Source organism: Schistocerca americana, chromosome 5 (assembly GCF_021461395.2).
Source record: "Schistocerca americana isolate TAMUIC-IGC-003095 chromosome 5, iqSchAmer2.1, whole genome shotgun sequence".
Classification (NCBI taxonomy): domain Eukaryota; kingdom Metazoa; phylum Arthropoda; class Insecta; order Orthoptera; family Acrididae; genus Schistocerca; species Schistocerca americana.
The window spans coordinates 565,717,067-565,734,079 of record NC_060123.1 but is presented as its reverse complement, the minus strand read 5'-3'; the positions used below and the strand labels follow the sequence as shown (position 1 = coordinate 565,734,079).

Here is a 17,013-nt window from a genome sequence, read left to right as displayed (position 1 = left end):
CAAGTTTAGCAGTTTCTTTGGCTATTCAGTGTATAAAAGTGACTGATGCATGAAGAGGGACATAGATTCACCGAGTCTGCATTATGTCCGCTTGCTAGCGGTATGAGTGCAGAGCCTCGACAAAATGGCGAAAAAGCAAGGAAAGGGGGTTTGTGTATTGGTATGCGCTAGACGTTTAACCGTTACAACAATGCAGCGTGCGTTCAGAACGGATTATGGGACAGAGCCGCTATATAAACAGAACGTTGTGTGTTGGTATCGGCTGTTTACGGACAGTATTTGTCTCTGTAAACAGATGCCGGATGCATCCCTGGAGGATGCGGATAGGAGGGGTGTGTGGTCAGCACACCGCGCTCCCGGTCGTTATGATGGTTTTCTTTGACCGGAGCCGCTACTATTCGGTCGAGTAGCTCCTCAATTGGCATCACGAGGCTGAGTGCACCCCGAAAAATGGCAACAGCGCATGACGGCCTGGATGGTCACCCATCCAAGTGCCGACCACGCCCGACACCGCTTAACTACGGTGATCTGACGGGAACCGGTGTACCCACTGCGGCAAGGCTGTTGCCTCGTTACAAAATAAGGCTTGCCTTTTTAATTTCTGATTATGCTTGCGTTTTAAGTTATTGGCCTTCAGCCATTTTTAATTAAAGTGGCTTTCACCTGGTAAGTCCCAAAGATTAAAGCTGTGTGTTAAAAAAAATTTCTCTGGGCTCTTGTAATATTTTATCAAATAATAAAGTTGTGTGTGTCTTGAAAGGAGGATATAAGATGAACATAAACAAAAGCAAAACGAGGATAATGGAATGTAGTCGAATTAAGTCGGGTGGTGCTGCCGGAATTAGATTAGGAAATAAGACACTTAAAGTAGTAAATGAGTTTTGCTATTTGGTGAGGAAAATAACTGATGATGGTGGAAGTAAAGAGGATATAAAATGTAGATTGGCAATGGCAAGGAAAGCGTTTCTGAAGAAGAGAAATTTGTTAACATCAAGTATAGATTTAAGTGTCAGGTAGTCGTTTCTGTAAGTATTTGCCTGAAGTGGAGCCATGTATGGAACTGAAACGTGAACGATAAATAGTTTGGACAAGAAGAGAATAGAAGCTTTCGAAATGTGGTGCTACAGAAGAATCCTGAAGATTAGATGGGTGGATCACATAACTGATGAGGAGGTATTGAATAGACTTGGGGAGAAGAGGAGTTTGTGGCACAACTTGACAAGAAGAAGGGATTGGTTAGTAGGACATGTTCTGAGGCATCAAGGGATCACCAATTTAGTATTGGAGGACAGCGTGGAGGGTAAAAATCGTAGAGGGAGACCAAGAGATGAATACACTAAGCAGATTCAGAAGGATGTAGGTTGCAGTGCGTACTGGGAGATGAAGAAGCTTGCACAAGATAGAGTAGCATGGAGAGCTGCATCAAACCAGTCTCTGGACGACAACAACATGTTCGAGTGTAACTGACAGCCCCTTATTTTGGCCCATTTCCACATTTAAACTACCTGTCCTGTCCCGCGGGTTAAGCAGAGCGTTTCAGTGTGTTCATAGAGTCGCAGTTCGACTGGAATTTACCCGACTGCTACAGTGGACGTGTGACGAGGCAGGGCAGAGCGGCCTCACCTCGCCAGGTGTAGCCGGCGGAGTGTCCGTAGTGCCAGACAAGGCAGCTCTTGAGCTCGACGGCGACCTGGTTGGAGGGGTGCAGCAGCTGGGCCAGCGCTGGGCAGCGGAGGCGCGCGGCCACCGCCTCGGGGCTGCCCGTGTCCACCCTGGCCAGCACCGCCCCCAGGGCTGCCAACGTGGCGCGCGCCTTGGCCGCACCCAACTGCCGGCCGCAAGCGCCACAGCGCCACGGGGACGACTCGTCCAGGGGGTCCTCGCTGACCACGGCGCCTGGGCAGCCACCGCTCCCGCAGCGCAGCGCAGCCAGCAGAGACCCGAACTCCTGCACACAGCCACAGGCAGCCCACTGGGGACATAGTGCCACAGCATTTCTCTGTCTAGAACACCGAACAAAACACTAGCATACCCAGTGTGCACACACAGATGAATCGCTATGGGCAGACGCAATCCAAAATGCATACCAACATTTAAACATCGATATCTCCTACATTACTACAGATAAAATACAGCACTGGCCATTAAAATTGCTACACCAAGAAGAAATGCAGATGATAAACGTGTGTTCATTGGAAAAATATATTATACTAGAACTGACATGTGATTACATTTTCACGCAATTTGGGTGCCTAGATCCTGAAAAATCAGTACCCAGAACAACTACCTCTGCCCATAATAACGGCCTAGATATGCCTCGGCATTGAGTCAAACAGCGCTTGGATGGCGTGTACAGGTATAGCTGCCCATGCAGCTTCAACACCATACCACAGTTCATCAAGAGTAGTGACTGACGTATTGTGACGAGCCAGTTTCTCGGCCACCGTTGACCAGACGTTTTCAGTTGGTGAGAAATCTGGAGAATGTGCTGGCCAGGGCAGCAGTCGAACATTTTCTGTATATAGAAAGGCCCGTAGAGGACCTGCAACATGCGGTCGTGCATCATCCTGTTGAAATGTAGGGTTTTCCAGGGATCGAATGAAAGGTAGAGCCACAGGTCGTAACACATCTGAAATGTAACGTCCACTGTTCAAAGTGCCGTCAATGCTAACAACAAGTGACCGAGACGTGTAACCAATGGCACCCCATACCATCATTCCAGGTGATACGCCAGTATGGCGATGACGAATACACGCTTCCAATGTGCGTTCACCCCGATGTCGCCAAACATGGATGTGACCACCATGATGCTGTAAACAGAACCTTGATTCATCCGAAAAAAATACGTTTTGCCATTCGTGCACCCAGATTCGTCGTTGAGTACACCATCGCAGGCGCTCCTGACTGAGATGCATGGTCTCCGAGCTGATAGTCCATGCTGCTGCAAACGTCGTCCAACTGTTCGTGCAGATGGTTGTTGTCTTGCAAACGTCCCCATCTGTTGACTCAGGGATCGAGACGTGGCTGCACGATCCGCTACAGCCATGAGGATAAGATGCCTGTCATCTCGACTGCTAGTGATACGAGGCCGTTGGGATACAGCACGGTGTTCGGTATTAGTTTCCTGAACTCACCGATTCCATATTCTGCTAACAGTCATTGGATCTCGACCAACGCGAGCAGCAGTGTCGCGATACGATAAACCGCAATCGCGATAGGCTACAATCCGACCTTTATCAAAGTCGGAAACGTGATAGCACGCATTTCTTCTCCTTACACGAGGCATCACAACAACTTTTCACCAGGCAACTGCTTTTTGTGTGTGAGAAATCGGTTGGAAACTTTCCTCATGTCAGCACGTTGTAGGTATCGCCACCGGTGCCAACCTTGTGCGAATGCTCTGAAAAGCTCATCATTTGCATATCACATCATCTTCTTCCTGTCGGTTAAATTTCACGTCTTTAGTACGTCATCTTGGTGGTGTAGCAATTTTGATGGCCAATAGTGTATTAAAACCGGAGACTATTATATCAACATTGTGCGTGGTTTTCTGTGCAGTTATTGTTTGGTAACGTTCATGGACATTCATTTTATAACGATTTGAATTCGTAGTTGCCATTTTACGTATACTGTAACTTGTCTCATAACAGAATCAAGTATTAAACTCCATTGTGTACATCTGCATCAAACGCTAGTAAAGTAGGTGCAACAGATTTTTATCAAACCTCTTAGTTACTTTCAAATCAGTTTTTCTGTTTTTGTATTAACCGAATTAGCTCTGCATTCCTCATACAGTAAAGGAGAACTTTTATGAAACACAAGGTAATGAAAAAGCTCTGCACAGGATTATTTAGTAAGTCATTTTTAAGAATTGTGAGAAATTTCAGTATTTTAGCTTCTATCTTCCCTGAGAAAACGTACATTATATCTCAAAAATAAGGCAGATGTCACTTAAGGTTTTTATTTCATTTTCTAACAACACTGCCATACCTCTAGTCGTTAAATGTCCATATCCATAATCTTAATTCTCTTCTTTGTCTTACTGCAGTATTCTCTTCCTGTGGTTCTCCTCCCTCACATCAATTTTTTTATATTCTTCTGCTGCTTGGGCTTTGTCAAGTCTGCTTCATCAATGCCTCTGACTATCTTCAGCGTGCACCTGGAATCGTATTCTCTGGAGGAATCCTGCTTACATTCCCACTGCCGGCCTCTGTGGACAAGCGGTTCTAGGCGCTTCAGTTCGGAACCGTGCTCCTAGTACGGTCGCAGGTTCGAATCCTGCCTCGGGCATGGATATGTGTGATGTCCTCAGGTTAGTTAGGTTTAAGTAGTTTTAAGTCTAGAGGACTGATGACCTCAGATGTTAAATCCCATAGTGCTTAAATCCATTTGTACCATTTTTTTACATTTCCACTATTAAAGACTGGACAGACATCACATGCAGCTGTCTACACAAAACTCGAGGACAAAAATACTGTTTTCTGGAAACGCATCCACGTAAGGTGATTAAACGTCTGATTCGTGTTTTCTGTTTTCCGCTGTACATATTTTTTTAAGCAGTTCAGGGTTGGCTAGGTATCTGAGAATTGGCTTTATAACATTTAAAACAGCAAGTGACAAACCATATGGGTATATGGATTTCCACTACCTTCTACTGCAGATATTTTCAAAACACAATATGTCACACATAAAGGGCCGAGGATTCTCATCTGTGGAAAGTTTCTGTAAGAATATTTCCCACACTGCTTAATGCATTGTGTGCACACTATGTACATTGGCCCAGATGGCTTTTCAACAATATATTTGTAATGTGTGAATTTCTTTGTCTGTCAGTCTGTTAGCACCTCACAGTTGTTATCTGTCTTCTAATTTCTGCCATTACTATAATCATTGTCATAATGTTCTATGTACCTCTGCAGTTCCTTAGGATCGTGCGACCGAAAAATTGAGACAAAAAAAAAAGAAAAGAAAATAGCGTAGAGATGGTGTGGATCAAGCATTGGAAAAGGGAGCGTATCTGGCGCAGATGGCCAAAGAAAAATTTTTAAAACCTTTCTAGGCAGATTTAGACTACGAAACTCTGAGATGTCGTTCTTAAAACATCAATCAATAAATTAACCATTAAAAATTCTAATTTTTCCCTATTTTGTCGTACATCTGCCTTTAAGCCTTTATACATGACGCAACGATCAAGTCACGTGTTCACTGTGTGCGCCCTGCCTCTGCCTGAGAGTAAAGATAAACAGTCGTAATAGAGGCCTACTAATCATCATTTAATACGTATTGTATACTTGCAATGCGGCATCGTTATCAGATGCATGATAAATAACTGTTACCAAACATCATGCCTTTAATCAACATGTGAATGCAGCTACAAAACTGGAGCACATACAGCATACAACATCTACTGTGGTGAAGCCCGCGGCAATACTGAAGTGGTATTCAACCTTCAGTCATAAAAACATCGGAAAGATAGAAGAATAATAAGGCACTTCAATCTTGCCACATGCTTCGTCGCAGAATCTATTGTGTGGTATGTGTGCTCCAGTGTAATACCTGAATTAACAGGTTCGGTGATGCTTCGTAATAGCTACGATTTTTCGTGCATCTGCATAAAATACGCCACAAATAGTGATCAGTAAATTATAACTGTTTTTCTAATTGCTCGCTGTGCCTAATTTTCGTCTTTTGCGTGGTATGAGAATGGTCAATTTCTGATCGAAACTGGTTGTTTAATAAAGCGATAATACAGGTGCGCGCAAACCATGACTTTCTATAGATTGGTTTTAACGTAAAACTTCAGAATTTGAAAAATACCACTAGACTACAAGAACTGACCGACTCAGATACCATTTCACACTCCGATATTGTGTCATCGCTGAAAAACTAAGCGCGAGGACCCTTAAAAAAAACTGAAAGCACTCTAGTATTTTCAAAGGAAAGTGTCTGGAACGTAGCAGGTTTGGTGGTTTCTAAACAAATCAGTGAAAACCCGCCTTCGGTTCCTTAAAGACTCGAACTCATATGCAACCTTCATTTCTCCTAAACTATCACTGGTACAGTGATATAATTTTGCATGTACTTTCAATGGTATATATGGAGACTATCTGCTAAATGTGTTGCGAATAGAGTTAGCAGTAAAGAAGTTATAAATTACGTCATTCCTGGTGCAATGGTTTTACTACATAAACAATGGAAACGTAGCTAGAAATAAACGTTTCGACTTTCATTAGTTTGTGGGAGGGAGTCAGCTAGAAAAGGTTTTGAAAATTTTAGAAATACGTGTCATGTTTGTCAGAAATCTGTAAATTCTTTCGCTCTCAAAAACTGGATGAATGTAGACTGAGTAATTTCCGCGCCTCAAGTTCCTCTGTCTCGACACATACACTCAATCTCTAACTTGAATACTTTACTTATTCTGTTAAACCTTGAACGTAGAATTATGCCTCTCAATAAGGAGATTATGACCACATATAAATTATTTTTAAATTCGGTCAGTAATCATACGACATACAAAAAATCAAATATTTCTTGCTGCCGAAAGCTGTTAGGTAGCTACCTGCAACTGGGACAATACAACGTCTTAGCCGTTTAGTAATACGGATTACACTTAATTACCACTAATACTGGATGAATGTTCGTGATAAACAAAACTGAAGGCCAAACCTGAAGGAATCAGATTTAGTACCTGATCGGCGTTGCTGTTGTTGTTGTTGTCTTCAGTCCAGAGACGGGTTTGATGCAGCTCTCCATGCTACTCTATCCTGTGCAAGCTTCTTCATCTCTGAATAACTACTGCAACCTACTTCCTTCTGAATCTGCTTAGTGTATTCATCCCTTACCCTCCACGCTTCCATCCATCACTGATCCCTTGATACCGCAGAACGTGTCCTACAAACCGATCCCTTCTTCTAGTCAATTTCTGCCACAAATTCCTCTTCTCCCCGATTCTATTCAGTACCTCCTCATTAGTTACGTGATCTACGCATCTAATCTTCAACATTATTCACTAGCACCACATTTCGAAAGCTTCTATTCTCTTCTTCTCTAAACTATTTATCGTTCATGTTTCACATCCATACATGGCTACACTCCATATAAATACTTTTAGAAAAGACTTCCTGACACTTAACTCTATACCTTATATTAACAAAGTTCTCTTCTACGGAAACGCTTTTCTTGCCATTCCTAGTCTACATTGTATGTCCTCTCTACTTCGACAACCATCAGTTATTTTGCTCCCCATATAGCAGAATTCATCCACTACTTTAAGTGTCTCATTTCCTAATCTAATTTCCTCAGCATCACCTGATTTAATTCGACTACATTCCATTATCCTTGTTTTGCTTTTGTTGATGTTCATCATATATCGGCCTTTCAAGACACTGTCCATCAACTCATCTTCCAGGTCCTTCGCTGTCTCTGACAGAATTACGATGTCATCGGCAAACCTCAAAGTTTTATATGTTCTCCATGGATTTTAATTCCTACTCCAAATTTTTCTTTTGTTTCCTTTCCTGTTTACTCAATATACAGATTGAATAACATCGGGGATAGGATACAACCCTGTCTCACTCCCTTCCCAACCGCTGCTGCTTCCCTTTCATGCCACTAAATTCTTATAACTGCCATCTGGTTTCTGTACAAATTGTAAATAGCCTTTCGCTCCTTGTATTTGACCATTGCAACTTTTTGAATTTGAAAGAGAGTATTCCAGTCGACATTGTCAAAAGCTTTCTCTAAGTCTACAAATGCTAGAAACATAGATTTGCCTTTCCTTAACCTATCTTCCAAGGTAAGTCGTAGGGTCAGTATTACCTCACGTGTTCCAACATTTCTACGGAATCCGAACTGATATTCCCCAAGGTCGGCTTCTACCAGTTTTTCCATTCGTCTATAAAGGATTCGTGTAAATATTTTGCAGCCATGACTTATTAAACTGATAGTTCGGTAATTTTCACACCTGTCAACACCTGCTTTCTTTGGGATTGGAATTATTATAATCTTCTTGAAGTCTCATACATCTTGCTCGCCAGATGGTAGAGTTTTGCCAGGACTGGCTCTCCCAAGGGCGCCGGCCGGTGTGGCCGTGAGGTTCTAGGCGCTTCAGTCTGGAACCGCGTGACCGCTACGGGCGCAGGATCGAATCCTGCCTCGGGCATGGATGTGTGTGTTGTCCTTAGGTTAGTTAGGTTTAAGTAGTTCTAGTTCTAGGGGACTGATGACAACAGATGTTCAATCCCATAATGCTCAGAGCGATTTGAACCAGTTGAACCATCTCCCAAGGCTGTCAGTAGTTCTAATGGAATGTTGTCTACTCCCGGGGCCTTGTTTCGACTCAGGTCTTTCAGTGCTCTGTCAAACTCTTCACGCAGTATCATATCTCCCATTTCATCTTCATCTACATCCTCTTGCATTTCCAGAATATTGTCCTCAAGTACATCGCTCTTGTATAGACCCTCTATATAATCCTTCCACCTTTCTGCTTCCCCTTCTTTGCTTAGAATTGCTTTTCCATCTGAGCTCTTGATATTCATACAAGTGGTTCTCTTTTCTCCAAAGATGTCTTTAATTTTCCTGTAGGTAGTATCTATCTTACCCCTAGTGATATATGCCTCTACATCCTTAGATTTGTCCTCTACTCATCCCTGCTTAACCATTTTGCACTTCCTGTCGATCTCATTTTTGAGATGTTTGTATTCCTTTCTGCCTGCTTCATTTACTGCATTTTTATATTTTCCCCTTCTATCAGTTAAATTCAATATTTCTTCTGTTACCCAAGGATTTCTATTAGCCCTCGTCTTTTTACCTACTTGATCCTATACTGCCTTCACTATTTCATCTCTCAAGGTTACCCATTCGTCTTCTACTGTATTTATTTCCCTTGTTCCTATCAATCGTTTCCTAATGCTATCTCTGAAATTCTCTACAACCTCTGCTTCTTTCAGTTTATCCAGGTCCAAGCTTCTTAAATTGCCACCTCTTTGCAGTTTCTTCAGTTTTATTCTACAGTTCATAACCAATAGATTGTGGTCATTATTCTTAAGCTAAGTGTTAGCTATGATCAAGTTATACTCTGTGCAAAACTCTACCAGGCGGCTTCCTCTTTCATTTCTTATTTCCATTCCATATTCACCTACTACTTTTTCTTCTCCCCCTTTTCCTACTACCGAATTCCAGTCACCCATGACTATTAAATTTTCGTCACCTTTCACTACCTGAATAATTTCTTTTGTCTAATCATACATTTCATCAATTTCTTCGTCATCTGCAGAGCTAGTTGGCATACAAACTTGTACTACTGTAGTAGGCGTGCGCTTCGTGTCTGTCTTGGCCACAATAATGCGTTCACTATGCTGTTTGTAGTAGCTTACTCGCACTCCTAGTTTTTCATTCATTATTAAACCTACTCCTGCATTACCCCTATTTGATTTTGTATTGATAACCCTGACCAAAAGTCTTGTTCCTCCTGCCACCGAACTTCACTAATTCCCACTATATCTAACTTTAACCTATCCATTTCCCTTTTTAAATTTCCTAACCTATCTGCCCGATTAGGGGATCTGACATTCCACGCTCCGATCTGTAGATCGCCAGTTTTCCTTCTCCTGATAACGACATCTTCCTGAGTGGTCCCCACCCGGAGATCCGAATGGGGGACTATTTTACCTCCGGAGTACTTTACCCAAGAGGACGCCATCATCATTTAACTATACAGTAAAGTTGCATGCTCTCGGGAAAAATTACGGCTGTAGTTTCCCCTTGCTTTCAGCCGTTCGCAGCAAGACCGTTTTGGTTAATGTTACAAGGCCAGGTCAATGAATTCGAAAGTAAAATTCTAGGTACCGACTTGACAGTAAATCCTAGGAAGTACTGGTCTTACGTTAAATCAGTAAGTGGATCGAAACAGCATATCCAGACACTCTGGGATGATAACGGCATTGAAACAGAGGATGACACGCCCAAAGCTGAAATACTAAACAGCTTTTTCCAATGCTCTTTCACAGAGGAAGACCGCACTGCAGTTCCTTCTCTAAATCCTTGCACGAACGAAAAAATGGCTGACATCGAAATAAGTGACCTAGGAATAGAAAAGCAACTGAAATCACTCAACAGAGGAAAGTCCACTAGACCTGACGGGATACCAATTCGATTCTACACAGAGTACGCGAAAGAACTTGTCCCCCTGCCCCCCTTCTAACAGCCGTGTACCGCAAGTCTCTAGAGGAACGGAAGGTTCCAAATGATTGGAAAAGAGCACAGGTAGTTCCAGTTTTCAAGAAGGGTTGCCGAGCAGATGCGCAAAACTATAGGCCTATATCTCTGACATCGATCTGTTGTAGAATTTTAGAACATGGTTTTTGCTCGCGTATCATGTCATTTCTGGAAACCCAGAATCTACTCTGTAGGAATCAACATGGATTCCGGAAACAGCGATCGTGCGAGACCCAACTCGCTTTATTTGTTCATGAGACCCAAAAATATTAGATACAGGCTCCCAGGTAGATGCCATTTTCCTTGACTTCCCGAAGGCGTTGGATACATTCCGCACTGTCGCCTGATAAACATAGTAAGTGCCTAAGGAATATCAGACCTGCTGTGTGGCTGGATTGAAGAGTTTTTAGCAAACAGAACAATGTATGTTGTTCTCAATGGAGAGACGTCTACAGACGTTAAAGTAACCTCTGTCGTGCCACAGGGGAGTGTTATGGGGTAGTGTTATGGGACCATTGCTTTTCACAATATATATAAATGACCTAGTAGATAGTGTCGGAAGTTCCATGCTGCTTTTCGCGGATGTTACTGTAGTATACATAGAAGTTGCAGCATTAGAAAATTGCAGCGAAATGCAGGAAGATCTGCAGCGGATAGGCACTTGGTGCAGGGAGTGGCAACTGACTCATAACATAGACAAATGTAATGTATTGCGAATACATAGAAAGAAGGATCGTTTATTGTATGATTATATGATAGCGGAACAAACACTGATAGCAGTTACTTCTGTAAAATATTTGGGAGTATGCGTACGGAACGATTTGAAGTGGAATAATCACATAAAATTAGTTGTTGGTAAGGCAGGTGCCAGGTTAAGATTCATTGGGAGAGTCCTTAGAAAATGTAGTCCATCAACAAAGGAGGTGGCTTACAAAACACTCGTTCGACCTATACCTGAGTACTGCTCATCAGTGTGGGATCCGTACCAGATCGGGTTGACGGAGGAGATAGAGAAGATCCAAAGAAGAGTGGCGCGTTTCGTCACAGGGTTATTTGGTAATCGTGATAGCGTTACGGAGATGTTTGACAAACTCAAGTGGCAGACTCTGCAAGAGAGGCGCTGTGCATCGCGGTGTAGCTTGCTGTCCAGGTTTCGAGAGGGTGCGTTTCTGGATGAGGTATCGAATATATTGCTTCCCCCTACTCATACCTCCCGAGGAGATCACGAATGTAAAATTAGAGAGATTCGAGCGCGCACGGAGGTTTTCCGGCAGTCGTTCTTCCCGCAAACCATACGCGACTGGAACAGGAAAGGGAGGTAATGACAGTGGCACGTAAAGTGCCCTCCGCCACACACCGTTGGGTGGCTTGCGGGGTATAAATGTAGATGATTTGCCGGTGTAGGCGTGGTGCCAACACAATTACTGCAGACTGTAGCCTCTACGAGCGCCTCAAACATTGACCTTGCAGCATTTAATTTACCGTTGCACTCAATGGTAGCTCCGTTGTGCTGCTCTACTGTTGCATTACATAATTACCAAGTCTGCAATTTTATGAGTAGGTGTTCAGGGAAGGAGATGGTACTCACTAAAATAATATAGTCGAGACTATAATGAGCATAATATTTATGCTTAAGGACTGTAGTCTTCTCCTGATCGGCAACAGATGAATACATGGGTTTCGTAACCACAGTCACGTTTGGCACCTGCAAATTCGCGAATACACACGAGGGACGTTGACCTCAGGCTCCCACCTCCTCGTGCACACCTTTACAAGATGTCCGTGCATCATTTAAAGATACTGAGAGAGCTACTCACAAAGTAATAATTACTAGCACGTTAGCCAGTATGTGAACGAAAGTAATGTCTAACAGAATTCTGAATTTCTAAGTGTAAAACTTACAAACAACAGAATCTGAAAATGCGCTATCAAATGGGTCTTTAGGTCGGCCTTTTAAAACAGAACTTGAAATTAAGCTTCAGAATGAACGACTTGCTCACTTGCATATTCTAATCTTGGAAGTTAACACTTCATCACGCAATCAATAGGCCATCAGATCGAGAAGAAATTAAGCATAGGTCAACTAACACGCAAATGCAAAGCCAAGCGCCAGAATCACTTATTCATCTTGATGTAGCAGCATCTATCTAGAGAAAGCGGAACACCCATCATTAGGGACTGATGACCTTAGCTGTTTAGTCCCCCTTAAACATCCCAACAACCACCACCACCACATCCATCATTCTAAACATATTAACAGGCAAAAATCAGACTTCTTCTCTCAGCTAAAGCCACTGCCTGGTCGACACCCAACTTACGTGTATCTGCGGGGAAGTAAAACCTGCTACTACTCAGAAATTGTTTCGAACACTGGGAACAGTGTCCGAACGGTGTTAGCATTGTGTAAAAGTGCTTTGCCAGCACCGAGGCAAACATTTTTATGGATCGTTAAACTGCACCTCCGTCCGCTTTGGAAGTCGTTTGTGGAGGCTCAGTGAACTGCGCCCCAAGGCATTAAGGAATCGGCTCTATCCTCTTAACGTGTGTCTCTGCGAGGTAAATTACACGTGTCAATCTCATATTTATAAAGTGATGAACTGATGTGTATTATTAAAGTGAAAGTTACTCGACTGGCTACCCTTCCATACTTTGTGCTTTAGTTTGTAATTAACAACCGGCTACTCAATCTGACGGGGTAATAAACTGATGGTAATACTTGCTGACGTCAGGGACACCTCGATATATTGGACAGAAGACCTCTGGGGATTTCCCTACGACAGAGACGTTCCGTACAATTTTTCACGCAACGGAACGGAAGATCTACACTCCTGGAAATGGAAAAAAGAACACATTGACACCGGTGTGTCAGACCCACCATACTTGCTCCGGGCACTGCGAGAGGGCTGTACAAGCAATGATCACACGCACGGCACAGCGGACACACCAGGAACCGCGGTGTTGGCCGTCGAATGGCGCTAGCTGCGCAGCATTTGTGCACCGCCGCCGTCAGTGTCAGCCAGTTTGCCGTGGCATACGGAGCTCCATCGCAGTCTTTAACATTGGTAGCATGCCGCAACAGCGTGGACGTGAACCGTATGTGCAGTTGACGGACTTTGAGCGAGGGCGTATAGTGGGCATGCGGGAGGCCGGGTGGACGTACCGCCGAATTGCTCAACACGTGGGGCGTGAGGTCTCCACAGTACATCGATGTTGTCGCCAGTGGTCGGCGGAAGGTGGACGTGCCCGTCGACCTGGGACCGGACCGCAGCGACGCACGGATGCACGCCAAGACCGTAGGATCCTACGCAGTGCCGTAGGGGACCGCACCGCCACTTCCCAGCAAATTAGGGACACTGTTGCTCCTGGGGTATCGGCGAGGACCATTCGCAACCGTCTCCATGAAGCTGGGCTACGGTCCCGCACACCGTTAGGCCGTCTTCCGCTCACGCCCCAACATCGTGCAGCCCGCCTCCAGTGGTGTCGCGACAGGCGTGAATGGAGGGACGAATGGAGACGTGTCGTCTTCAGCGATGAGAGTCGCTTCTGCCTTGGTGCCAATGACGGTCGTATGCGTGTTTGGCGCCGTGCAGGTGAGCGCCACAATCAGGACTGCATACGACCGAGGCACACAGGGCCAACACCCGGCATCATGGTGTGGGGAGCGATCTCCTACACTGGCCGTACACCACTGGTGATCGTCGAGGGGACACTGAATAGTGCACGGTACATCCAAACCGTCATCGAACCCATCGTTCTACCATTCCTAGACCGGCAAGGGAACTTGCTGTTCCAACAGGACAATGCACGTCCGCATGTATCCCGTGCCACTCAACGTGCTCTAGAAGGTGTAAGTCAACTACCCTGGCCAGCAAGATCTCCGGAACTGTCCCCCATTGAGCATGTTTGGGACTGGATGAAGCGTCGTCTCACGCGGTCTGCAAGTCCAGCACGAACGCTGGTCCAACTGAGGCGCCAGGTGGAAATGGCATGGCAAGCCGTTCCACAGGACTACATCCAGCATCTCTACGATCGTCTCCATGGGAGAACAGCAGCCTGCATTGCTGCGAAAGGTGGATATACACTGTACTAGTGCCGACATTGTGCATGCTCTGTTGCCTGTGTCTATGTGCCTGTGGTTCTGTCAGTGTGATCATGTGATGTATCTGACCCCAGAAATGTGTCAATAAAGTTTCCCCTTCCTGGGACAATGAATTCACGGTGTTCTTATTTCAATTTCTAGGAGTGTATATACGCAAAGAACCTTCTAGATTCTACAGCACTCAAGAAAGAAGCTGTTTTCCAGCACACCGGATACTCCAACCATTTCCGGTCATGTGCACTGGTAATTGCTATATCATCCTGTAGCGGCTCACCGCCTTCTTTACATAACGCTCCGCGTATGCCTGCATCACGTCATATCCTGTGCTCTTGAATTTCTCGTATTTAAATTTAATAAAGAAATACGTTTACAAATAAATAGTTGCATGATGCCGCCTTATGGATGATACGATTCTTTTGCATTACATTTAGGTGAAGCCTTTAGGTATCGACATTATTAACAACAATATAGTTGAAACAAAATTATTATTTGTGGTAAGATCTTATGGGTCCAAACTGCTTAGGTCATCGGTCCCTAAGCTTACACACTACTTAATCTAACTTACACTAACTTACGCTATGGACAAAACACACACACACACACACACACACACTCTAGCCCGAGGGAGGACTCCTCGAACCTCCGACGGGGGGAGCCGCGCGGGCCGTGGTAAGGCCTCTTAGACCTCGCGGCTTTATTATTAAATATACTACAGAATGAAAACAAAAGAAAGTGGTTAAGATATTTATATAACACTACAGTGTAGTAGCTACGCTACATGGTACTTTGCTTACACTGTGGCAAGACATCAGAATCGCGTTCAGGAAAACGGCAGTTCAAATGCCTGTCCACACACATAGACTAAAAGTTTCCTGTGGTTTTCGTGCATAGCTTAAAGCAAATGCCAGGATGGTCCCTCTGATACAACACAGTCGATACCCCACTACATCCTGACCACATTCCGAGCCAACCGGACTGAGATTTGAAACGCCGTCCTCCCGAATACGAGTCCCGTGTCTGGCCACTGCGCCACCTCGTTCGGTAATGTCACTAAAATCTTTCTACACTGCTGTATCACCTTACAAAATACTCAAAATGCTAAGATACTAAAGTAATAGGTATTTTGGGGGTGTTGTTGCCTTCCTCATCGAGTAGAGTAATTTAGTTGGAGGTTGGAGGGCTGTTTGAACGTATTTAATGCTATCCGAAGACCTTCAAAGTCAAAGTTGTACATTTTAGTGGCTTTAAGATATCCCTAGCCGATGTTAGGAGAGAGGGGGAGGTTATATTTCACATACTGCTAATGTGAGCCACGGCTTTCTAGTAATTAGTAGCCCATTCTGAATCGGTGAGGATAACAGGTGTGACGTGAAGTCACAAAAGAGGTATGCGAACATTTTTAGGTAACTTGAAGGTTGTATCAGTGCTGTCAAGACCAATGTTGCACACCATGCCGCACTATTGCTATGTAAGTAATTCATCCAGCGGTTTTTTATGCTAGGGGGATACATTTTGCACATGAAATTATGGTAATGTTTCTGGAATTTTCCCTGCAGTTTTAGGTTTTACTGAGTGTGTCTCATTTGTCAACTTCCTTCCCGATAGATGTCGCTGTTTCCCGCTCCTCCCACTCTCCAGCCTCAGCTTTCGTCGCCTGCATGGCCCTTGGCTGATTTTCGGTTGCATGTTCACTTTAGGGCTGTGCTTTTTATTGCTGTAACTCTTTCAATTTTAATGTTATTAGTTTACATTAATGACCAGTCTTGTCTATCTACCCTATGTTGTACTGTTTCTTTGTAATTACTTAACAAAATGGTTTTCAATCTAAGGGTCTGCTTTGCGCACATGAAAATATGGCCATGATTCTGCAGCTCTACCTACATGTGTTATCTTGTTTGTTTTATTTATATCTTTCATTTGTCGTATTCCTTTCCGAGAGATCTCATTGTCCCCCTCTCCGCCCATTCTACAACCTCAGCTTTCCACAACTGGATGTCTTGAGTGATGTACGAATGCTTTTTTGTTTTTTTCTTTTTCAGGCGTCAGTCTCCTGACTGTTTTGATTCGAGCCACCACGAATTTACTACGGTAACCTTTTCGACTCCCAGTAGCACTTGCAACCTATGTCCTCAACTATTTGCTTGATGTATCCCAATCTCTGTCTTCCTCTACAGTTTTTACCCACTACAGCTGCCTCTAGTAACACAGAAGTTACTCGCTGATGGCTTGACAGATATCCTGTTATCCTGGCCGTTCTTTTTGTCAGTGTTTTCCGTACATTTCTTTCCTCGTCGATTCTGCGGAGAACTACTTCATTCCTTATCTTAACAGTCCACCTAATTTACAACATTCTTCTATAGCTCCACATCTCAAATGCTACGATTCTCTTCTGTTCATATTTTCCTACATTTCATATTTGACTACTATACAATGCTGCGCTAAAAACGCACACTCTCACAAATTTCTTCCACAAACTAGGGCCTAAGTTTGATTCTAGTAGACTTGTCTTGGCCAGGATTGTACGTTTACTTTATATCATCGCTAGTGTGTGCCGTAATTCTAACTATTGAATGATTTCATTTTATACTAATGACCAATATTGTCTATGAAGCCTACATTTAAAAATGTATTTAAAAATTATAAATGTATTACCTGTAGCTGATACTATGTTCAGGCGGTTAATGTATGTATATCCGTTT

The 17,013-nt window shown here is 43.8% G+C and overlaps 1 protein-coding gene across 1 annotated transcript in view; it reads right to left on the bottom strand.

Moving 5' to 3' along the window:
• Positions 1 to 17,013, bottom strand: part of LOC124616538 (SET domain-containing protein SmydA-8-like) — an 80,294-nt gene that overhangs the window by 20,007 nt on the left and 43,274 nt on the right. Inside the window, exon 3 of the mRNA XM_047144856.1 lies at positions 1,624 to 1,948. Within this exon, the coding sequence (XP_047000812.1) occupies positions 1,624 to 1,948 (325 nt within the window). The remainder of the gene's footprint in view (positions 1 to 1,623; positions 1,949 to 17,013) is intronic.